The sequence below is a fragment of the Ornithodoros turicata genome, chromosome 2, assembly GCF_037126465.1.
Source record: "Ornithodoros turicata isolate Travis chromosome 2, ASM3712646v1, whole genome shotgun sequence".
In the NCBI taxonomy this organism is placed as follows: domain Eukaryota; kingdom Metazoa; phylum Arthropoda; class Arachnida; order Ixodida; family Argasidae; genus Ornithodoros; species Ornithodoros turicata.
This window is the reverse complement of record NC_088202.1, coordinates 39,783,202-39,807,787: the sequence shown is the minus strand read 5'-3', so window position 1 is coordinate 39,807,787 and position 24,586 is coordinate 39,783,202. Positions and strand designations below refer to the sequence as shown.

Below are 24,586 nucleotides of genomic sequence, written 5' to 3'. Positions count from 1 at the left end.
TCTTTGTTTTTTTTCTTTGCAATAAACCTATATCCTCCCCTCCCCCCCCCCCCCCCCCGCAGAAAGCGTTTCGCACCTCCCAGCGCACGGTCATTCAGTAAGAGGTCCGAAAAACGAAGAGTGTTGAAAAAGTTAGTAGTCCTCAGACATCTCTAGTTGTTCCTGTCGATCTGTAAGAGAGGTAACTCGTGGCGTTTCTGCGTCGACCACCGGAAACAACGCAAGATTATGAAGCGAGACATCTACCTATGCCACGTGCTGATGAGGCGCTAGCTTTACAGTACAAGGTATGTCCCTCCCTGCGACGTGCGGTATGGTCGTTGACAGATACAAGTGGACCTCAAAGACTGTGAAGGAACAGCGTTTGTCACATATGATGGCCTCAACGAATTTAAAGTCTAGCCGATCTTATTATGCAATGCTCCAACTAGATTCCGAAATGATGTGTGACAACGTTCTCGGCAATCTCAAACGGACAGCTTGTCTATATGCTACCCGGATGACATCGTCGTATTTACATCGGCCTTTGAAGAGCACAACGCTAGTCTGCGCCGAGTTCTTTGCTGTACGAGTATGTGCAGGTATCACTGTGAACTGAGAAAAAGTGTCCCTTAGGATGCCAAGTGCTCGCAATCCTGAAATGTCTTGCGATGGCATTCTGCCCAATCCAAAGCAGGCAGCAGGGGTCGTGAATTTCCGCCGGTCGAATGCTGTGAAATCTGTAGGAAGCTTTCCCCCACATTAGAATCTATTTCCTAATGCCTATCAAGGACTTCGCAAAGAAAGCACAGCAGCTCTACATATACCATTCGACGGAGGAGCACGAAAGCGCCTTCCAGCTCCTCAGGTCCAAAACGATCTTCTGCTCGGAGTGTTCCAAGTTATGAACATTCATGACTAAAATACGGCACATAACCCGTTATATTCTGAGACTTTTGTTCTGCAATCGTTTCTGCTTTGATAATAACGTCAATGCATTCTACAAGGCTGCGTAGGTATCTTACTTGGTGCTGATCCTGTTGATACTTTTATTTTCTACTAACTGCAACTACAATGTTGGGAGATGTTACGACACAAACGTCTTGAGCATGACACCTCGCTTGACAGTGATGTTTTCGCACGTCTGCAGGATGACATGCGCTAGAGATGGATATAGTACAGAGAGCAGAAGCATTGGCTGTGGACTGGACACTGCTCTCGCAATCTGGCGCTTGCGAGTGCATCAATGGGATCAGCTTTACATCAGCCACAGCAAAAGCCACGCGCTGTTTCACCTCTTATCTATCCGGGTTAGCTATTCTGCATTTCTATACACCTCAGAATGATTAATTTCACATTGTGTTCAAAATCAATGAGCGTACCCGAAAAACCAAAGTCAGGCCACTACTAACTTTTGAAAACGAACATGAACACGAATGGCAGGAAAATAGATACGATGAGGCTGGCACGCAGTGCTCTACTGCCGGACAGAAGGTTCAACGCTGCTTCCATGTTGCCGTCGTTCTTGTTTGGTGGAATTCCCAAGAGGCTGCAAAGCATATTGTAGTGGTCAACCTGATTCAGAGGCGGGCTTACAAATCCCTTCTTGAGACCTGCAAGGGAAATACAAGCGCTGAAGACAACAACAACATAGATGAATGGATGATGATGATGATGTGGGATGTTTCCCTGCGTTGAGTGCAGGACCCTACCCCATTCCAAAAAGGTTCACATGAAAGGATGACGAGGGAAGGAAATCCCTACAGTTCGTGAAGGAGGCCGGTGGCCCTCAGAAAGGAAAGAAGAGCGCCAAGTGCACGGCACTGATGTCCAGGGCTACTCCATGGGCCGAGAACTTTGCAGATGTTGAATGGCCTCTGATCCAGCATTTCAAGTTGACATTTAAAGGCCCGTCGCTCGCGTACGTACTGGCTGCAGTCTTCTATAATGTGTCGAATTGTTGCCGGGAAACCACAAGTTGTACACAGCGCCGTGTTGCTGTGGCCCAGCCTGTACCGGAGTGCAGAGGTGAATGCGACGCTAAGTCGTAAACGACGCACGAGAGACGTAAAGAGGCGAGGGGAAGCGCCTGGCATTTCAAATAATAGAGTTGGGGCAACAGCATACAGAAGCGACAACCGGGTGATGTCATCACACCATTCCTGATGGGCCAAAGGCGACGTCAACGCGGACAAGAGGGAGCGTCTATCCCCATTCGAAAGTATGATGCGGACTGCTGAGCGGCGATCGTGAGCCGCAGCAGCTGCCCCATCCGTTACTTCATTGCCTCTTATTCCAATGTGGCTATAGGGACCCATTGGAGGGTTAGCCGGTGGCCCCCGTCTTCTAAAACCTCGAGCGTCGTGAAGATGTTCACTACCACCGGAGCCACGGATGCCCATGTTGTCTACGCACTGCAGCGCTGCCCGCGAATCTGTGTAAACCACCCAGAGGCAGGGGTGGTGATCCAAAATAGACTTTAGGAATAACAGGATGGCATACAACTCCGCAGAGGTGGCCGAGGTGCGGTGCGATAGGCGGAACCCACGTGAAATTGACTCCTCTGGAATTACAAATGCCGCAGATGAACCGCCAGTTGTGGAGGAACCGCCGTATATACGGCGGTTTGGTTTCCGTATGCAGCGGCCATCAACTCCAGAGTAGCCTGCTTGAGGACTGGAGCAGGGGTTTGGCTCTTCGGCCCCTTGATCGCCGGGATGTGAGACGAGATGGATGGTTTCGGCAGTGTCCATGGTGCTACTGAAGAAGCGGTTGGGACAACAGTGAAGGCAGGTATATGGTCCGTTAGTTCTTGCGCACTCTGCGCGATTTTGCTGTGGTTCTGCTTACGAAGCTTCTGTACCAGTGGGTGACGGCGATGGTGAGCGCGCAATCGCAAATAGTGGCGAAAAGTTTCTCTCCTGCGGAGGACGCCAATGGGGAGTTCCCTTGCTTTGGCTACCCCGTCTACCCTGGCTACCCCGTCTCAGCGCAACGCGGAACGCCAATACAGGTCCGCAAGCTGCGCGCCAAGACGCAATGGAGCTTGTGTTCGGACGTCCGTGATAGTCCGTGCAACGCAGGAAGGCTGTAGACTACTGAGCCACGAACAAGCGCTTTGTGGTGTGCAAGAAGGTCCCGCTCAGTACATCCCCAGCGCAAGCCGGCAAAGTGACGTATCACATTTCCCCAACGTTGCGCCTTTGAAGTGAGATAGTCAATGTGTCTTGCCCACGACAGGTTGCGGTCCAACACAACACCGAGGAACCTGTGGTGCCTGACCTGCCTTAAGGGGGATCCTCCGATGTGTAATTGGAACCTGCGCATCTCTTTCCTGGTAAACGGAAGGGTAGCGCTTTTCTCAGTGGAGATGTCCATCCCTGCTTTCAGCAAGTAGGCATGTATGGCATCAAGTGAGCTCTGGAGCCGACGCTGAATTGCAGGGCGGGACTTGCCAACCATCCAGACGCAAATATCATCAGCATAGATGGACAGATGCACCCTCCGAGGAAGGCACCCCTCGAGGCCCATCAAGACAATGTTAAATAACAGGGGGCTAAGGACACTTCCCTTAGGAACTCTCTGTGGCACAGTGATCTTTTCCGTGTCCCCTTCGTCTGTAGTGACGACAATCTTCCGTTGACGGAGGAAGTCGGAGAGCCACGTCAGCGCCCTATGAGGCACCTGGGCCTGCAACAACCCATGAATAACACAAGGATGGCTTACGGAATCGTACGCCCGTTTGATGTCCAGGAAGACATGCAGCCATCGCTATTTGTCTTCGCGCCTTCGCTTCTTCGACCGAAGAGACTAAATCGAGCACCGAATCCATGGAGTTACGGTGCCTGCGGAAACCCGCCATTTCCTGAGGAAAAACAGATCTTCGCTCCAGACACCACTCGAGCCTGTGCAGTAGCATACGTTCAAGGACATTGCCTAAGCAGCTGGTGAGGCTCACGGGTCGGAAAGACACCAGATCAGAGGGTTGTTTCCCCGGTTTCAGGATGGGGACTACACGTGCCTCCTTCCACACAGCAGGGATCTGCCCATCCCTCAATGACGTGTTATAAACCTCTAAGAGCGACAAAAGGGATGCGTTGTCCAAATTGCGGAGCGCCACGTAGGTGACCTTGTCTGGACCGGGCGACGACTTCTTCTGGGAGAGTGCTAGCGCAGCCTTGAGCTCGGCAAACGTGAGGTCTGCGTCCATGTCAGGGTCAGACACTGACAGGGCTTGGCTAATAGCATGCTGCAGCTCCAATGCATGGCTCCGAAAGCCTGCACATTTCGCTGCCTCGGACCTTGCTGCCAGAATTTTGCAGAAGTCGTAGGCAACTTCCTTCTCAGGCCTAGATACTGAGAGTGCCAGAGATCTGTGGGGGTTCCTCGGGGAAGCGCTGAAGAGATAGATGCCATTGACGTAGAAAACGCTCACTTATGCTTTGTCTCTGGCTCATTAACAACTTTCCTTTATTGTGTGCCATTGAACTGCCTCCTTTCGTCCCATGTATCTTGTGACCGGGACAGACACGGAGTTATAAACTTTTCACACGGCAAATTAAATGGCATTCCAAGCGAGTGAGTTCGAGGAACTCATTCGCTTTTCCCACTCACCGACTGCGTACCCTCATCAGTCGAAAGGTAGCAAAAACATCAACGATAAACCCTTTGGGGAAATTAAGCGCGGTTGAGAACTTGGACTCCATTTTCTGTCACGAATTTAATAACTTTTGACATGAAAGAAGGAAGGCTTAACATTTTTTTAGAGGACTACTCCCGTTCCTAGACGACCGTGTGACTGACAGTCTTGGCTTGTGATACTTAGTCGACTGAGCGTCGTCCAAACCGCACAAATTTTGTGAAACAACCTAATGTTTCGATAGCTTCGAGAAAAAGAAATAAAATATAACGAATCTATATTTGGGCTTAGCTCCACATGTAGTGTCTTAATCTTCGACAGGGGCATCGTTTGCGAATGACGTTCTGTTTCTTCGTGTAGCTCGAAGCAATACAAACGAATGATGTTCGGTGCAAATGTCATTCGCTGGGAATGCCATTCAATTTGGCGTATGACAGCAGTATTAGAAACAAAAACAGGCGAACAGGTCGAGCTCTAGTGACGACTGGGAAAGGTACGGTAAGCCTCCACAAAAATTCATGGCTCTGAGCACCATGGAGACGGGAAAGAGCCTAATGAAAAGGACGATGGGGGCAGTCCCAGTCCGGTCACCGAAAACACGCGAGCGCCCTGTAATTGTTAAGTGCGGAAATACGGGCGTGTTGGTGGAAGGGCCTCGGTTGCTCAGTCGGTAGCGTGTTCGCCTTCTGATCCCGAGATCGCGGGTTCGAACCCGGCCGAGGACGCCAGCAACTTGGTGGCAGGGTACAACTTGCTTACACACGCCGTCTTCCGCGAGGGACGTTAAATACGGTGAGCAGTATGATGAGCTTTCATCGCACGTTAAAGAACCCTCAGGTGGGCAAAAGCAATCCACAGACCAACCGCTGTGGCGTCGCTCATGATCTCAGTTGTCTCGCGACATAAACCCCCAATTATATATATATATACAATACAGGGTGTCCACGCTAAGTGTGAACAGATTTTTTAAACATATATCAGTCACTTTTTCCGAGATGAAATCAATTGCAATATAGCATATGCTGAAGGGCACTCCCTAGGGGGTCATTAACAGACTGCTAAGGCAATGTCTTAATTAACTTTCAATAATTAACTTTTTAATTATAAAAGCTACGAAGTTGCTCCAATGAGAACATCTGATCTCTTCGGTCACCAGATACCAAAGCCGTTTTCAGAACAAAAATCCGTTCGATAGATCGTCCGCAAAAAATTCGTGAAGGAACGCCATTTTTTTCTTTATTTTATTCATTGCGCATCTCGAGAGACGCGTATTTCTTTCGCCCCCAATACGAGAGGATGAAAGAGCACACTATCGCCTCTTGCGTCCTGGAAAAAGATTAAAAGAAAACAGAAAATGCAGCCCAAGATAAGGGCAGTCGCGATAGAGTCACCCGATAGATTTGTGTTTTTGTTTTGTTTCCGCAAGTTAACGCTAATCTTCGACGCATGAGGCGGCACTGTGCTCTTTCACTCTCTCACACTGGGGGTAAAGGAAAGCCGCTTCTTTGAAGATGCCCAATAAACCAAATAAAGAAAAAAATGGCGTTCCTTCACGAATTTTTTGCGGACGATCTACCGAACGGATTTTTGTTCTGAAAACGGTTTTGGTACCTGGTGACCGTAGAGATCAGATGTTCTCATTGGAGCAACTTCGTAGCTTTTATAATTAAAAAGTTAATTATTGAAAGTTAATTGAGACATTGCCTTAGGAGTCTGTTAATGCTCCCCTAGGGAGTGCCCTTCGGCATATACTATATTGCAATTGATTTCATCTGGGAAAAAGTGATTGATATATTTTTAAAAAATCTGTTCACACTTAGCGTGGACACCCTGTATATATATATAGAGAGAGAGAGAAAGTCTATATGATTGATAAAAAAGCGCGCTAAACAAAAACGTGCGTCGTGTCGTTCGTGCTTTCGTCCCTAATATGGTTCCCATTGGCATCCGAATTGTACTTCCGAGGAGTGATTACTAGCCTACAGTACAAATGGCCAACGGTGTGTCCAGTCAACCAGAGTTTGTGTGCACCTGTACTACCGTAAGGCGTCAGCGTTTCTACACATGTATTAAGACAGTTCTTTTTCTTTTTCTCTGTACAGATATCAGCGACATTACCGAAGACACATCGCGGTGTACGTCGTCCATTTCGCCCAGCACAGCACGTAACACAATAATACTGCATGAATGTGATGTGATGTGATAGAAAAAAATAACAAATAAATAAATAAAAGATACTACATGAATGTTTTTGTCCATGATCGATAGCGAACTGGAAGACGACAAGCGCGACAAACTTCAGCCAACCTTATATTCGACTTCGGCAAACACTCCCCAATCAGGCATCCGGCAGTTCGCGATTAGGTGATCTAACCACGCAGACATTATAGGAAAAAGCATTGTGCCCTTCTCACTGAATGCCCAGACTGACTGAGGACCAAGGTCTCCTGCACGATCTGAGACGTTGCACACGACGAATAACATACAAGGTGTCCCAGAAAACGTGTCATTGAATTATAATAAAAAAACTACGCTACCTAGAATCATGCGGTCAACGGCAATTGTTCTTATTAGGTTTTTGCCACCTTCTAATGGGAATGTCATGTACTCCAAGTTTAATTATGTAAATATTTGCGAACTGAACTCAGAAATTTGCCAAGTAAAGGTCACTTTTTTACCCCTCCAATATGAAGAGCGTGCCGAATTCACTCAAATTCATGATAATTCACAGTGATATTCACGAGCTATCCCATCGGAAAAAATAGCCGAATATCATGCTTTTCGGAGCACCGGACCATAGCGCGCGAAGACTTTTTGAGCGCAATCGCTCTCAGTGCGACAGGTTCCGAAGCCAGCCCACAGAGTGATAGTAGAAAAAGTAACAGTTCCTAAAATTGGGAGAGGGAAAGCATTATCCCAGCGAAAGTCGGACGTGATAAGCCGTGTCTGTTTTATCTCTTTCTGCGATGTCGGGGAGGGCTGGGTTTCCAACCTCCTTTCGTCGGACTGACAAAGATTGCGCTGAAAAATTCATCGTGCGCTATTCTGTGCGACCTCCGTAGAGCATGATGTTCGGCTATTTTTTCCGATGGGATGGCTTCTGAATATCCCTGTCAATTATCATTAATTTGACTAAATTAGACACGCTCTTCATATTGGTGGGGTAAAAAAGTGACATTTACTAGGCAAATTTCCGACTTAAGCTCGCAAAAATTTACATAATTAAACTTACGTTACACGACATTCACACGAGGAGGTGGCAAAAACCCAGTAAGAAGAAATGCCGTTGACCACAAACATGCATATACCCTCGGAGAAGTATATGACGAAAGAACTGTAGCGCTAGCCGGTTATCTCAGCATTGAGGGATATTCCGACACACCCTAAATAGTTGAAATACTAAGAGTCCTACCAGGTCCCCTTGCCAAGAAAATGGTTCTCATCTCCTCCACTTGCACAGGGTCGTAGCCGTGTCCACCGCGGTAGGACTTGCTCTCGGCGCCCTTGCTGAAGTCAGGCTTGGGTAGCTATAAAGCAATCTCTTTGGTATGACACTTCCCCAGGCAGATGTACAGCTAGCCGTACTTTCTTAATGCTGTAACCCTTGTCAGCTGCAATTACTATAGGTTGCGTTAAGTAAGAGTCCTTCAAGTGCCACTCTTCGGGCAGGTCCCTCCTTTTGTAGACGCGAAGACCGGGAATTCGGGCGTCTACCAAGCTCTTGTACACCTGAGAAGTGGAAGATAATTTTGCGACCTGTATTACATCTGTAAACATGAAAAAAAAAAAAAAAGAAAAAGAAGTCGTAATCCACCAGCAGTTGTTGCATTCGTTGGACGTAGTATTGTTCTGTAATATACCTCCAGGCGACGAAGTTCTAGTTAAGCACAACGATCGTAATCACAACAAGGCCAAACACGGTTATCGTCGTGCACGTCTTAACACTTCTACCCCCACAAAAGACGCCAGCTATTTGGTGGCAGTGCACGAATTGGGGGGGGGGGAGTATGTTTATTAAAGAAGAAGAAAAAAGGAAAGGAGGAAAGGTCAGACAGGCCAAGGCCGACTTGCTATTCCCAAAAGAGAAAAAAGAAGCAAAAAAGGAAAAGAAAAAGTGGCGGGGGACGGTGGGGTGGCTCAAAGGCTGCTGGGCAGCCCAGTGTCCTTCAGGTAGCGCAGGAGGGCTCGGGTGGCTGCCCACTGTCTGGGGTGCCGGACAGGTCCCAGCAGCGTCGCCAGGGAACGTTCCCTGTGGCCTAGGGAAGTGAGACTTGAGGCGAGAATGGCTCGGGGGCCGGCGTACCCCTTGCAGTGCAACACAAGGTGGCATATGTTGGCGACTGCAGCACTGCAGGGACACATCTTAGAGGAGCAGGGGGGTCAGGGCAACATCGAGGCGTAGGCGATAGAGGATCGACTCCTCCTGTCGCGACAGCCGCTGGGAGAGGATGAGTTCCATCCTCGTCTCGATGGAGTGGAGGAACGTGTTTGCCGCTACACCGTTTGAGCTAAACGCGAGGAGACGTCTGGCGGCGGATCTGCATCAGGCAGGCCGTTGGAGTGAGAGGAATGGTGGTGGTCATAGTGGTGTCAGTTGTCCCGTGCGCGCCTCTCGCCGCAGCGTCAGCGCAGGTATTTCCCGGCAGGCCGATGTGGCTGGGGAGCTATTGAAGCCACACGCTGTGACCGGAGGCGGTGAGACGGCTGTATGTCGTGAGGGCTTAGGAGCAGATGTCTGTCACAATCTTGGAGCAGCGCATCAATATTTGGAGCGCTCCCTTGCTGTCCGTAAGCACAGTCCTGTTGTTTGGGGGCCTCGTTGATATAAGTTTCAGGGCTTTATTGATGGTGGCGAGCTCTGCTTCGGTGGAGGATGTCTCGTGAGGAAGCTTGAGCGCTAGTTCGTAATTTTCAGAAGGCACAACAACGACTAAAGTTGAGGCACCCGCGGAGACCGACGCGTCCGTGTAGACCGCTACTCTTCGGGAGTGCACGTTACTAAGGTGTTCCAGCACGAGTTGAAGCAAAGCGACTGGAGGGTGGTCGCCTTTTTTGAAGGCCCCAGGGATGCTGGAGTACACGGGAGGAGTAGCGAGGGTCCACATGGGAGGGGGGTGCACGAATTGCTTCCATAAGAAATCCTCCACGAGGAAGTTAATATGGTTGTGACACTTTGCCAGAGGTTGTGCCGGATAAATGTTAAAGATAACTATTTTGCGTCGATGTGAACTGCATTCTGTTTTTTAGAGCAAAGAGGGCAATACGAAGCCGTGCTGATAATTTATCGGGCCAACAAGAAAGAACGCGGCGTAGAGTTGTAACGCTTAGCGGATAAATTTATTGACCTCCGGGATACATTATTACAGGATAAACGGCTATAAACTGTTTAAAGACAGAAAAGCCGCGAACACCATCACACACGCGTTACATGTCATTCCGCCATCTTACATTGTCTTTCACTCTTCCCGCAGTCTCTTCCTCAGGTCTTTCTCTCCGCCGCCTCGTTGGCGCCCCACAGTTCTGTGCAGGAAAATCGCCGTTACCGGCGCCCACCCCTAAGCGGTGACCGTTCAGATAAACTGCTACTTTCGCTACAGAGTCATAAGCATTTGTTGCAATTTGACATATTCATCTCGAAGATCAAAGATCCTCCCCGAAATATGCCTCGGCTCCTCCTATCTCGTCCGGGTCCTCCAATAATTTATTTCCTTTCAAACTTTTTCTCAGGTTTGGAAGACACACCAACAGCAACAACGTAGATGCATGGATGATGATGATGATGTGTGATGTTTCCCTGCGTTGAGTGCAGGACCCTACCCCATTCCAAAAAGGTTCACATGAAAGGATGACGAGGGAAGGAAATCCCTACAGTTAGCGACGGTGGCCTTCAGAAAGGAAAGAAAAGCGTCAAGTGCACGGCACTGATGTCCAGGGTTACTCCATGGGCCGAGAACTTTGCAGATGTTGAATGGCCTCTGATCCAGCATTTCAAGTTGACATTTAAAGGCCCGTCGCTCGCATACGTACAGGCTACAATCTTCTACAATGTGCCGGATTGTTGCCGAGAAACCACAAGTTGTACACAGCGCCGTGTTGCTGTGGCCCAGCCTCTACCGGAGTGCAGGGGTGAATGCAACGGTAAGTCATAAACGTAAAGATGCAAGAGAAACCGCCTGGCATTTCAAATAATAGAGTTTGGTCAACAGCATACAGAAGCTACCACCGGGTGATGTCATGACACCATTCCTGATGGGCCCAAGGCGACGTCAACGCGGACAAGAGGGAGCGTCTATCCCCGTTCGAAAGCATGATGGAGACTGCTGAGCCTCGGCTATGGTGAGCTACAGCAGCTGCCCGATCTTCTACCTCATTGCCTCTTATTCCAATGTGGCTAGGGACCCATTGGAGGGTCAGCCGGTGGCCCCTGTCTTCTAAAACCTTGAGCGTCGTCAAGATGTGCATTTGGAAGACAAAAGTAAGCCCGATGCGGCAAAATCCGGCCCGCACAGCAGATGTTCAATGCATTCAAATCGCAAGTCCTTCAGAACCTGCATTGTCTTGCCTGCTTTGTGAGCTGGTACATTGTCCTGCAAAAGGAGAACGCCTTTCTGTAGCTTCCCACCCCGTTTTTCTCTCGAAGTCTCCTTTAACCGGCAGAGCAAGCTACAGTAGAATACTATGTGGCGGCCCGTGTGTGATGACGAAGACGTGCCTCTGCTGCCACGCGCTACGGCGCTGGCACGGCAGTTCTACCGGCACCGTCCTAGCGTGAGGGCACGACCATCCGCCCGCCGGGACATTCCATCATCGCCGGTCAGGACTCATGTAGAGGAACACCACCTCCTCTACATTTGGTGACCCGAACAAAGAACACCATGTTCGGCATAATTCGGCCCAGTACCATCCCAAATTTCTGCACGCCCACCTCTGAAGCCATCTCCGAAGGTACGGTGCATTGTTCTACCGAGGAACCGCTAGGCGACGACGTCAATTCACCGCGGCTCCACTCATCGCAACGCCCGGCCGCGCAACACCATGGTTCTACCCAGCTCGCTCATCTACTCAGCTCACATCGCCATGGTCTCTCACTCTGCGTCACGTCGCCACATGCTTCGCGATGGCGCTCCTCGGGCTTTCACCAGCGGCACCTTCACGAGCATCACGGACCGGTCCCGGTACGCCGCTGGCGGCTGCATGGCCCCATCCTCATCGTCATGCCATTCCCAAGAACCCTGCCCGCCTTGCCTTCCCACCAGGCTTCGATACAGACTGCTGGCAGCCCATCCAGTGGCGCTCAAGAGGCACCGGGACCAACGTTCCACCGGGGACCCGCACGGAGGCCACCGAGTTCTACTCCGGGTCTCCCCGTGCTTCGCGATGGTCCTCCCCGGCACTCTTCTTGGCGACAGTACGAGCTCACCGCTCACGAACCGGTCGCGGTTCTGTCGCTCCATCCTGCATTACGTCCTGCCTACTCTGCTCTCCACTTCGGCCCGCCCCTGGAACCCTCCCGGCCATCTCTTGTCCGCACCGTTCATCCCGCTCTTCTGCCCACTCAACACAAGACGCAAGATCAGCAGTCCCTGTACTACGTGTCGCCTGTATTCCTCCTCTTCATGCATCGACGCGGCCCTCAACCGCCAGCTCTACACCGCTCCGCGTCTGAGGGGGGAGTGATGTGGCGGCCCGTGTGTGATGACGAAGACGTGCCTCTGCTGCCACGCGCTACGGCGCTGGCACGGCAGTTCTACCGGCACCGTCCTAGCGTGAGGGCACGACCATCCGCCCGCCGGGACATTCCATCATCGCCGGTCAGGACTCATGTAGAGGAACACCACCTCCTCTACAACTACATTATCTGTTTCACCCTTCTGGAGACAGTCAGTCACCAAGACACATTCCTCATCCCAAAAGGCTGTAGACACGACATTTCACGGTGATCGTAATTTGTTCAGCTTCGGAGAACCCGAGTGCCGCCATTCCATATGGACGGTTGCTTTGTCTCAGGATCATGGTGATGCAACCATGTTTCATCAACTGTAACAAGTCGCTCAAGAAAAGTGTCACTAAGGAAGCTCAAAATGCTATCAAATGAGCTTGAAGGCATCCATACGACGTTGTTTCTCGTCGGCATTCAAACATTTCGGCACGCAGTTAGCGGACAGGTTCCGCATACCGAGATCCCAATGCGTTCTCTAGACATGCCGCAATTGTTTTAGTCGCGACTCGCCCATTTGCGAAAATGAGGTCATGGACACAATCCACAGTTTCGGATGCTGGTATTTTTGGAGGTCTCCCTGATCTTCCGGCGTCTTCGGCGACACAATCCCCACGCTGAAAGTTGGCACACTACTTCTTCGCAGTTGATTATGATGGGCCCTCGCCACTTAACGTTTGCATCGCCATAGGTTTCCGTTGTAGTGGGTGAGGCAATTCAACATAGAGGGACAAACACAACACAAGCCTCACAACGCCCAGTTGCACACTTCGATTGAATGATCGCAGTCCACTGCTGGTGCCTTTTCTTCGACTGCCATCATTCAATTAATAGATTCCCCTTGTAGTTTAATTTCTTCTGCTTAAAGAACTTCGTAACAGCTGCATGCTCAATCTCAGGAAATTTCACGCTTGTAGTCGCCAAGTTGATAGCCCGAGCAAAAATGAACGCATTGCGTTACAAACCTACGATTTCGACTGCACACCGTACTGCTGTTCAAAATAGACCAGCAAGCCACACCCCTATGTTCTACCTGCAACGTTGAGGCAGACATACGACACCTTCTTCTCGACTGTCGCCGTCCCAAGCAGGGGAAAAGCCCTTCCGCGACTTCTGCACCGTGACGCCCTCTGTCGTCGTCTATCCCATCTTGGCTACGGCACTATGACACTGACTACCTTACTGGGTCCCGTTCGTCAGTGGGCAGCCACCACTGCGCTCCTCCGCTTTCTCCACGCTTCGCACCTTGTCAACGCCTCGTGATTGTGTGACCGTGTGTGTGACTCTTCAGTTTTAGTTGTGTGTTCTTCCTTACCTTTTCTTTTCTTCTTTGTATTTTCCTTTTCTTTTCTTCTTGGTCTTCTCCTTTTCTTTTCTTTTTGTCTTCCCCTTTCCTTTTCTTCTTTTCCGTTTCTTTTCTTCATTGTCTTCCCCTCTTCTTTTCCTTTTCTTTTCCTCCCCATTTTCCTTTTTTTGGAATAGCAAGCCGTCCACCGTCTGGCTTACCTTTCCTTTCTTTTTCCTTAATAAACATATCCCCCCCCCCCCACCTTCCGCGACAAGAACAAGTCTCGCCTGACCAGCCTCGGATACTCCTTCTCTCTCGCAACACTACTGGGCACACGCAGTAGTGGTGTAACTGCGGCGCTTGTCCACTACCTGCGTGATACCGGTTTCCTCAGTAGCCTGTGACATCGTGGGTGGGACGGCGGAAAGCCTCTCACCCCGCATCCCCTTACTCTAACTACCCCAGGAGCACGACTACCCACTGAGGAATTATTTATCAAGGAATAGCAAGCCGTCCTTTCTGGCTGACTTTTCCTGTCAAAATAAATAGATCCCCCCCCCCCCTTGAATTTCTCTTCTTCGTCTTGCTCTCTACGATGCTCTACGATGCGTCTACGATGACGAGCTCGCCTTCGTACATGTGAGCACGACCTTCTAGATTATAACGACCATGTCATTTGCAACAGAGCCGTTTACGGTGAGAATGTGGCCATCCTTTGATCTTTTACCGCCCCGAGATGGGGGCCCGCTGTGACGTCAGACCCGTCATTGTCCCGCCCACTTGAAAGGTGAGCCGCGGCGGCATGCGAAGATCTCAAGCCTGTGCCTCCGCTCCAAAATGGCGGAGTGAAAGGAACAGGGAGATTACAAAGCTGTAGCTCCGCTCCAAAATGGCGGTACCGACCTTCGCGCCGCCCATCGTGTGACGTCAAATGACACGCTTTAAAACAGGCCCATCCCAATCGCTAGACTCGCCTGATAGACGGCTCTGATTTGCGCACCCCTTCCCAGCGCCGCATTTGGAAGCTAGCGGTGGCCCTGCTCATCGGCCCATTTATTGCTTCCTCAATTGCTGCAACACGCTGTACTTCAGCGTAGCATTGGATTTTTGTACAATCTCAGTTTTGTACAATTATCATAATCATTCCGCGAGTTTTCATGGGATCTGCTGACGTCGTCTGCTTCGGCAGTCGTACGCGCGATTCTACGGCTTCTGCACGTTCAAAATTCGAATTTCCACAGTTATGATGGAGATCCCGCGTGAAGTTGTGTAGCGCCCCAAGCAGCCATGCAGACGGTCTCCTGCATAGGAGCTACCGATTATGACATGGTCAGTCTAATTTAGTAGGTCGTGATCTGGAAGTGGGTCGGGCCCGAGAACTTTTCAGCAAGCCCTCCTAGGTGCGTAGAAAATCGGCGATGCGAATCTCCAAGCTCACCCGGCGCTGACGTCACTACAGGCGTTTCCGCCAGTGAAGCAGCACGGGAACGGTCACGCATACTTACGAGGACCAATGGGAATCGTCGTAGTTTTCACTCCTCTGACGTCATAGCTTGGCGCGGCCGTGTGTTCAAGGGACTGTATCTCGCCAACTACGACACATAGATAAATAATTCTTTTTTTTTTTTTTTACTCTTGGGTAGAGTGCTATGCGTGCATCGCCGCATACCAAAGTGTCGCAGCTCCTTTATAGTCTGCGAGCTCTATGCCTACATTGCAGTGCATAGGAAAAGGTGGATAAAGCCAATCCACGAAAGGACTGTAGGAACAGTGCTCGTTATGCAATGACCGCACGGAGTAAACCGACCTCAGGTATCCACACGCGGAATATTTTCTTACCTTTTCTATCTTGTCGATGTACGGCCTTATCATCGAAAACGCTCCAGAGTCCAGGATTGAATGGACGTCGTTGAGGTCTATGTATGGAGCAATGTCGATCGTCATAGCGTGGTCGGAGTCTATGTTTGTCATTCCGTGATCAGATACCACCACCAAGTTTACCTAAAGGAGGACAAGATTGATTGGAACAGCTTGAAATGTGATATTTAAGCAACACTTGAAGCGTTATCTTGTAAATGATAACGAGGTGAGATGAAGAGAAGAAAATTATGGTATTAGGTGTTCTGTCTTCATTTTGAGAACACCGACTTTGGTACTGGTAGCACCATAATATATTGTGAACGTAGATATAGTGCAGAAAGTGTAAGTGTGTAAGTGCGTCAACGCACTTTCGTACAACACATCGAAAGTGTCGAATACATCGACATCGTCGCTGCTTCGCGTCCGTGTGAATGGCTGGACCCCTTGCAATTGGGAGAACCAAGATGAGGTTAAACGTTGTATATATCACCCCGTCCTTTGTGTTTGTGTGTTATATATTACGAATAATAAGATCCTGAAATAAGCCCCAGTTGTCGCAAGGTGAGCAAAAAGTGCTCGAACGAGCGAATGGGTAACCTATTTTGTTTAATATATTTAGTGTCTTTATATTTATTATATTCATTTATACGCGTAATTCTTAGCAAAGTAAGTTATTCATTTATTCATTTTACCCTCAGAGCCTACACAACATTTTAAAGAACTGAGGGGCAGTATAATGACAGGTGCTAGAAAGCAGTAGGACTTATTTATTCGATAGCCTGAGCTCTATGTTCTCTTACGTCGCAATTTTCGCCCCAAGTGCGTTTTTAGTTTTTGTAGGAAATTGAAATTGAAAATTACGGACAACACTGTGTCGATGTCGCCACCAACTGCGCATTGCCCGCCAAGCACGGCGGCAAAACTACATGGTGTGCTCGGAACACTGTGTCTAAAACAAAAGAAGTTTGCTATGTAGCAGGGCCAGTTCTCACCTAGCGAAAGTAGAGGTGCATTTCCGCCCCGTCAGAGCTCACGATTTTCATGTTCCCACCACAGTGGCATTCCGTCGTACAAAGCAGACGAAAACTCAGGAGGCGTGGCCTTTCTGTGTCACCTTATTGGTCGCCAGCTATCGTCCTCGGCAGCTCTCGCCGACGTCGTGAAAGATATCGGCATGGCAATTTTTTTGGCTCGACGTCTCTTCTCTCCCAACGGCGAAATGCCCATCTATTTCCGCCGCCAGCTCACGACGTCGCGTCTGGCGTCGCCAAATGAGAACTGACCCGTAGAGCTGTGCGACGCCGCGCTGAAGCGCCGCCGTCGGAGGTCTGGACCTCGCTGCCGTCGCCAGGGCAAAACTGTCGGCACGCCGCCGCCGATGTCGAAAAATCGGCGCGGGTGTATAATGAGCCCATTTTGATCCATTTTCCATAAAAAAGATCTCCTTCACCTAATCTTTTTGTTTTTGTTTGTTTTTGTTGCGTCTTAGGATGCATGTCCCAGGCTGTTTTTAGCAGTAAGGATCTCATCACTGATATCACGGTCCTTGCTGATATGCTGTTTATGCTCCACAGTTTCGTTTCACAGTCGACTCTCGATGAACAACTCTCGGGACACTTTCCATTCAATTTCTGCAGGTTGTTTGGCGGTCATCCACCAACAACCATAGCGCTGGCCATTATCATTGTACAGGGTACATATTTATTTCGTTACAGATTTTTTATTTAAAAAAACTGGCGCAGAACAAACAGATGTCGTTTTGGCAGTTGAGTCGTATGGCCAGGCGAATATTCTCTCGAAGAAAGTATGTAACTACAAGACCACCGACTACCTAAAATTCATTACTGAATTCTTTAATTAGGGGAAAAAAGCTAGGTTGCAGAAGCAGAACGGAAGATATTCCTCGTTCAAAATCATTCCATGTTTAAGAAACACTAAAACGCACACGTGTGTTGAAATATCCATCGCTGAATTCGCTATGCAAATGAGCCGAAACAAGAAGCACGCACTTTTCGAGCGCAAAAATGACGCGCACCCTCGCTTTATCTGGGTTGGAAAGAGGCGGCGGCGGCGGCGGTGGTGGTGGTGGTGGTGGTGGTGAAGGACTCGCCTTTGTCGACTTCACTGTGCTAATGGCATTGACTTGCGAAATATTGTTCTGTTGCTCAAAAAATAATAGCGCTGTTCTCAGTGCCGCCCGAGCATTTTCTACCGTCACAGCTGGTGCATCCACGCTCTCATCATCAGATTCTTTTTGAACACTATCGGAAGCGACGACACTGACGATGTCGTCATCTGTGATTGCAGCGACGGGTCCTCGTTGCGGTTGCGGACCTTCTCAGTCTGAAATGACCAGACTGCTGAGGTGGATTACGTTTGTGTAACGTGCAAAGTCGGAAAGGGAGAAAATTCTTCCCAGCAACACCGTTTTTGTGTCAGTAAAAAGGAGGCCACGACCAGGGTTTTCGACCTCGCTTGACTAGGTGTTGGCCAAGTGTCATTCCTGGACAATGACCGACAATGGACAATGACAAGCCGATTGTTGGGTATTAGTCACTTCTGTTCCTGGGAATTTTCGTCCGAGTCCGGAAGCTGAAGTCCGGGTAAACGAGGGCGAAATACATGGAGAGAAATCCGTCCCCATGCTTTTTTGTCCGGATGGCGCAGGATCCGGATAAATGAAGTCCGCATAAACGCGGGTCGACTGTGTTATTATACCGCAAGTTTACGAGCAAAATAAGAATATTTAGCGTGCCCTGTCATATGTTATAACTTTTTGAACTGGGTTTACAAGCAACAGGCTCTTAAACTGCACCACCAACAGGACCGGTGTGAAAGAACTATCGCATCTGGGAACGTGAGTATGAGACTGATAAAGGAATTAACACTTGGCAGCGCACCATATTTGTTCTTCAGAAAACAGCTTACATACTATGTAAACGAGGTTTAAAGATTCGCATTGCCTCTGCAGTTAAGGAAGCCCCAGTGACTGTAACCCCATCATCATGACGTCAGCAAGGCACAGGAATGGGCGTCGTCTGTAGGTTTGCACGTTCAGGATGTGAGGAGCAGTGTTCGATATTGGTAGACGTTCTTAAAACAGCTACAGTATAAGACAAGTAATAGTCATGCCCTTGATGATGTTGAGTGTCGAAAATACACGTTTAAATGAGTCTCACCTTATCGTATAGCTTCCTCTTCTGCATCTTCTCTTGCAACCCCAACAGTAAAGTATCGATGCTTTTTAGTGCTTCTTTGCGTCTAATTGAGTCCGGCCCGGAGGCATGACCTATGTTGAGGAACGAGAGGAAACCACGGAAATCGCACGCATATTTAAAAAAAATTCATTGCAGTTACAATGTTCGCAGCCTGCGGTACTACATTGACACCAAGTACGCAGTCCAGTAAGCAAGATTAGAACAGTGCCGTGGAAGGTACCTTGCGCGTCCACTCCTTCATAATAGACCATCACCATATCGACCTCATTATTCTCGAGCTTGTCCAGGATGTGGGTAAAGGCATAACCGTAGTCCGTGTTCGCGGTGGTCCATTGCCAGTAGCTGATGTACTGGGCGCAGTGTGTTGGTTTGCGACCCCGGATGACAACCTGTAACGAACACATTATTCGTAGTGCGGAACTTTGACAGGCAGAGCCATTCCAGCCGAAACCAGCCAGAGGTGTAGCTCGACCCTCTTAGATTACGCTGAAAAAAAGTGTGTGAATTCCCTTAGGGGTGTGTATGTAGGATGTACACCTTTTCTTCTCAATATTATGTTTTCTTGAGCATTGGGGGCAAATGCTTGGCAAGTTAGCATTCTCTCAGGAGCCTGAGATTATTTATGCTTATAAACTACTGTATGGAGCTTCTTTTCACGTAAATATTAGAAGCTGACCTGTGTTCATTGCTTAACTAAGGAACCGAGAATGAGAACCGACCATTCGTAAACAATTACACGTTTCAGATAATATTTTCACATACCTGAAGTCGCCTACGAAGTGAAAGAAGTCGTGGCATTTGCAGGACAGATCGCTCCTTTAATAGATTGAACATCTGCAGTTTTTGTTTTTGTTTTTTTCTTAAACCAGAGGGGACAAAATTCGTCACCATACTCCGCTGTTGGTCATTCGTTAGTTGAGGCCGCCTTGGATAAAGCCATGCACCATCCGCGGATGGAAGTGGGTGATCCGCAGGAAGCTTACGGGTTCGGATGAAGTATGAACGCTCGTTGTGGGTATGAAGTATGAACGCTCGATCGGATGTGGTTGTTAATGGAGCGGATCGACGACGGGCCGGATGCGGATAAACCGCGTGATTGTGGCACCAATTTTCTTCGCAGTAGGCACCCAACACCGACTACAAGGTGATCGCAAGCACCTCGCGCGACTGGGAGGGGAGACATCTTGCGTTCCACTCGTAATAAACCCTACCTACTCCGTTTGCTGCAAAATCCGTGCTTGGTGCAGGACAGGAAATAACTTGTATTTTCTGGAAAATTGACTAAATATATCGAGCTCAGAAACTGAATCATCTCTGCGTCCCGTGGGAGACTCGGATTTTGCAAGTCGGACGCGGATGGCATGCTCAACTTTGCGGGTCGGATGCGGATGCAGAAGTTGGTCTCCATTGCGGATGCGGTCGGATGGGGATGTGTTGTGAGCGGATGCGGGTCGGATGCGGATATCTAAAAGCCCATTCGTGCGTGTACGAATAAGACTACGAAATAGGATTAAATAGGATAAAATTGGTCTAGAAAATAAAATCAATGTGACTTTGTGGAACACCCTCTCTCATAACATTTTTAAAGTCTACCTGCGTATTTTTTCCCAAGCGAGAAAAAAAAATCCATCAGCGCATTGATATCCCCTTTGTAAGGCACACTTTGAAGGAAGTTCGCCTTCTACTGCTAGTTCTACCACGAGTACTCATAGTCGCCTCTTCGTAGCAGCGTCATCATCATTTCTGGTTGCCTGACTCATGAGACATTACAATTAATGTCATAGTACACACCATTCGCCACTTGGTTATTGCACAAAGTAATGTATGTAAGTAAAGAGAAATGTACTACTTCTCTGATGGCGCTGCGTCACGACAGAAAAATAGAAAATACAATTGCTAGCCTTTGCCTCTACAAGCATGACTTTGGCATGCTACATAGCACTTTTTTGCCTCATCCCTTGGTAAAGGGCAATGTGTGTAAAGGGCAATGACGGCGCTGACAGTACAGTTTAAAAGGTCGGCAGCTATAGGGCTAGCTTGCAGCGCCCCTATTGAGTGCAGATATTCTGACACCTGCAGAGCTGTTCCTCTGGTGAAAGGGTGAAAAGCTTGAAGAGGGTGCATGCGTTGTGACTCATCACCGAAGACATACGATTGCTGATGAAATTACTGAACCTGAAGCACAATGTGGCATGCTCCATCCAGGGCACCAAGAGGTACTATTACTTTGAGCCTATATATCTTCTGTTCAGGATATGCAGCAGAACGTCTATTTCCAGTGAAAGAAAGACAGTGCGCGTACAGCTATGCGTTCTTTCTTTATTTTTTTCCTTTCTGTTGTGGGAGAAGTGCGCTCCAGATCATACCAAATGGTTTCCAAAGATTGTTGTTGTTGTTGTTGGTGGTGGTGGTGGTGGTGGTGGTGACGAGACTGTTACGTCACGTTCTGGCATGCTCTGAGCCAATAGCTATGGTCAGCTGGCGCAGTAAGATCCACAGCGGAAGAAAAATAATAATGGTCCCTCACAGAGCGAATGCAAATGCGCTGACGAAGTTTTTTTTTTTCCCATTCATGAATAAATATCCTAGCAGATTTTTAATATGCTATAGGAGACGGTCTGTTCTTGAAATTTGTGATTTTTTCACTTCACAGACGACTTCAGGTACGTGAAAACAATCATAAATGACGACGAAACTGCTACGAAGCAGCCACTGTGAGTGCTAAGTTGGAAAAACTTGGCAGAACACCAGAAGGCGAAATTCGTTCAAAGGGTGATAATGGTATCTTACAGACGGGATGAAAGTGCCCTGACGAACCTTTTGAACGCGTAAAACAAATAGATATGTGTATTTTCAAAATGGTAACACATTAGTAAGGCCAAAATCTAAATTTTATTTTGTCCTTAAAACCAACCGGCCAAAATGGTAAAGGAGAGGTTCTCTTTTCACCGGAGAGGGTCACAAAGGCATCATTTTTTACTTGCTAGACGACCTCAATAAACGAATGGCCTACAGCGAAGTATGGTGACGAAAAAAAAATGTCTTTCTCGTTTAAGAAAAAAAAAAACGCCTGTAGATTTTCAATATGTTATAGGAGAGGATCTGACTACAAATGACACGACTTCTTTTACTTCCTAGACGACCCCAGGTATGTGGAAATGTTATCTGAAAAGTGTGATTTTGATGAATGGTCGATGTTTTCGATTGTTTAGCTAAGCAATGAACACAGGTCAGCTTCCAATTTTTACGTAAAACGAATCTCCGTACAGTAGTTTATGAGCATAAATAATCTCGGGCTCCTGAGAGAATGCTAACTTGCAAGACATTTATCGTAAACTTGGCAAAAAACGCGTTTCGTTCTTGAGCTTACAACATCACCAGACTTGTTCTTGTTCCATATGCTTTTCAGGAAGCTAGATGGACCCTTCCCCTCTAACACCAGATAAAGAAAGTCCAGAAATGCCGTCTGAGTGTGTCAGGAGGACGCGCGGAACGGACATCACCTTTTCATGTTTGGGCCATGTTCGAGGCGCCCCCAAATTTATATCCTACATATACACAACCCTATAGGGGAAAGCGCACACTTTTTTCCAGCGAAATCTAAGAGGGTCGAACTACACTTCTGGGTGGTTTCTACTGGAATAGCCCAGCAAGCAAAACGCGCAAGCGGGACAAGTGGTACTGTGAAGTTTAGAGGGGCAAAAATATGTCCTCGCTGAATGGAGGATACCGTTACCACCAGTTTGCTCCTTCCCTCTTTTCTCCTTCTCAAGGAGCGCGACAATGCGCATCCAAGTGTATCACACATAGTTCTGATCGTACTGTCTGTAATGCAACTCTCAGCCTATGGAAGCGCCACCAGCATAGTGCCCCACTTGTCCCTACCTGACATCCGTCCCACCAGTACATAGACGTGCGTCGGCCATGCTTCTCAGCCGTGATCCAGATGGGTTCAGCGTGGTTCCACCAGTGCGGTAAGGACGCGTTCGCGTCAGGTGCCATAAGAAAGAAGTCGTGGTGGATCTCGTCGTACATGATGTTGCTCACGAAACCGTGATTTTCGGGGTACAGTCCTGTGCAAGAGACATTGTTAGCCGTGTCGACGGCGTACTGACAAACATTGAGATACATTTTGAATGACACACACGGGGTTTATGTTTAATGCTGAAAGAACAAAAAAGAAGAGAAAGGTTAGCCGCGACGTAGGCTTGCTATTCCCAAAACCAAAGAAAAAGAAACAAAAGGAAGATGAAGAAGCAGAGACACAGGAAATTATGAAAAAATACGGGAAAACACAGCTCCTTCACTAATCACTCAGCTTGTTTACGCTTATTTTGAATTATGGTTTAGCTCGTCTACATCGCGTTTCGGCTGTTCAGCAACTAAGAGAATACATCTTTTAGCTGTTGCCTGCTAATACCAATGAATAGACACTGTAGCCAAGGTGTGTTCTGCTGATGTCACATCAGCGTGCCCTGAGGACACCCATGAAGGGCAAGACGGCACATCATGCCTTTCGGTGCTACATCAGACTGTCTTGATGCCATTCTTTGCTCGGGAGAACTGTGCCCAGACCCGTTATCAAAACAGGGGTCCACTCCATCTCACTGCAGTGACAAAACTGCGATGTACTGATCAACTGCAAGTACTGCAGCGTGTCCGGCGAGAACTTTTCAGGCCTCTCTCGTAAGAACCTGATCGACAGACAGTACGACTCTTCCTTTCACGGAATTCTCGTCGAATGGTTGGCAGTCCCTGGAACACCTTCATCGTGCAGGCACAGGTTTAGCATTGGGTATTCCAAAGCACTCAGAAATAGAATATGCTCTCCTCGAAATGCCCCTGAATCTGCACGCAGAAAGGAGGACACTCATCACTAGGGATGGGCCAATTAACCGAATCCTAGAATCCTAGGCAGGGACTCGAGATTCGGTAATCCGAATTCCAGTGCCCAAAACGGCGAGACGAATTTTTCGAATCCATCAACCATATTTGCTTCTTTCTTTCTAAAATTGGCGCTTCCGTAGTACGCCGAAATCCTGATTGTCCGGCGGGCCGCGGGACGTACGCGCCAAAATCACGTCATATAAAGCTCCGTCCGCGCGCGCCGGAGGCAGCTTGGACTGAACGAGTTCAGGCGGACCTCTTACATTACAAGTTTAAAAGTAACATAGTTTCCCTTTTTATTGTTTCTTAGTTTTATGGAAAGGATTCAGGCTCGAGAGTTTATAAATTTCCTGTAGACGACGAGCGACATATGTTAAAAAATACGTTTAAGAAGTATGTGGGTATGTTTTCTTCTGAAAGTGAAGTATTATTTAATTTTGTATTTTGTGTTTTGTAAGTATTATTGAACCAAGATATCAAATTCTGATTCGAAAAATTTTTCAGTAGAAGTGTTCTCCCCCTCGCTTTTCAAACTTTTTTTTTAAAGAAATTATTCAAAAGATTCGAGATTCGTAAGATTCGTGGATTCGCAGAACTTTTCCTTGGATTCGGATTCGGAAAATTTTCGATTCGTCCCATCTCTATTCATCATTATCGAAAGAACCTGGAGCGATGGACAGGACTTATGAGAATGCACTACCACTACAACCGTCTCAAGTTACAAAGTCTGTGTACAAAGTACAAAGTCTCAGTCATTCCGGTTCCATCACTGATGCAAACATCACCGCCCTGGAGGAAGTATACATCAAGTTAACCTGTGAGATGTAGAAAACTTCAACCCCAAGTAACAAAAAGCTTGCCGCAAATCCAAGTCAAATCAGGGATCAAAACAGCTCATTCATTATAATCCTCTGTGCGCGCAAAGCCCTTTCGGATCTGTGACAAGACGGTAAACAAAATTATTGTCCAGTACGTTCTTTTCCCCTTTGGAAATTCCC

General features: G+C 48.2%; 1 protein-coding gene across 1 annotated transcript in view; it reads right to left on the bottom strand.

Moving 5' to 3' along the window:
* Nucleotides 1–988: 988 nt before the first annotated feature.
* Nucleotides 989–24,586, bottom strand: part of LOC135385307 (glycerophosphocholine cholinephosphodiesterase ENPP6-like) — a 32,318-nt gene continuing 8,720 nt past the window's right edge. The window contains exons 2-8 of the mRNA XM_064614538.1: nucleotides 22,587–22,774; nucleotides 18,922–19,090; nucleotides 18,663–18,772; nucleotides 15,463–15,624; nucleotides 8,204–8,347; nucleotides 8,031–8,145; nucleotides 989–1,592 (exon numbers count right to left, since the gene is read on the bottom strand). Of these exons, the coding sequence (XP_064470608.1) occupies nucleotides 1,387–1,592; nucleotides 8,031–8,145; nucleotides 8,204–8,347; nucleotides 15,463–15,624; nucleotides 18,663–18,772; nucleotides 18,922–19,090; nucleotides 22,587–22,774 (1,094 nt within the window). The 3' untranslated portion in view covers nucleotides 989–1,386. The remainder of the gene's footprint in view (nucleotides 1,593–8,030; nucleotides 8,146–8,203; nucleotides 8,348–15,462; nucleotides 15,625–18,662; nucleotides 18,773–18,921; nucleotides 19,091–22,586; nucleotides 22,775–24,586) is intronic.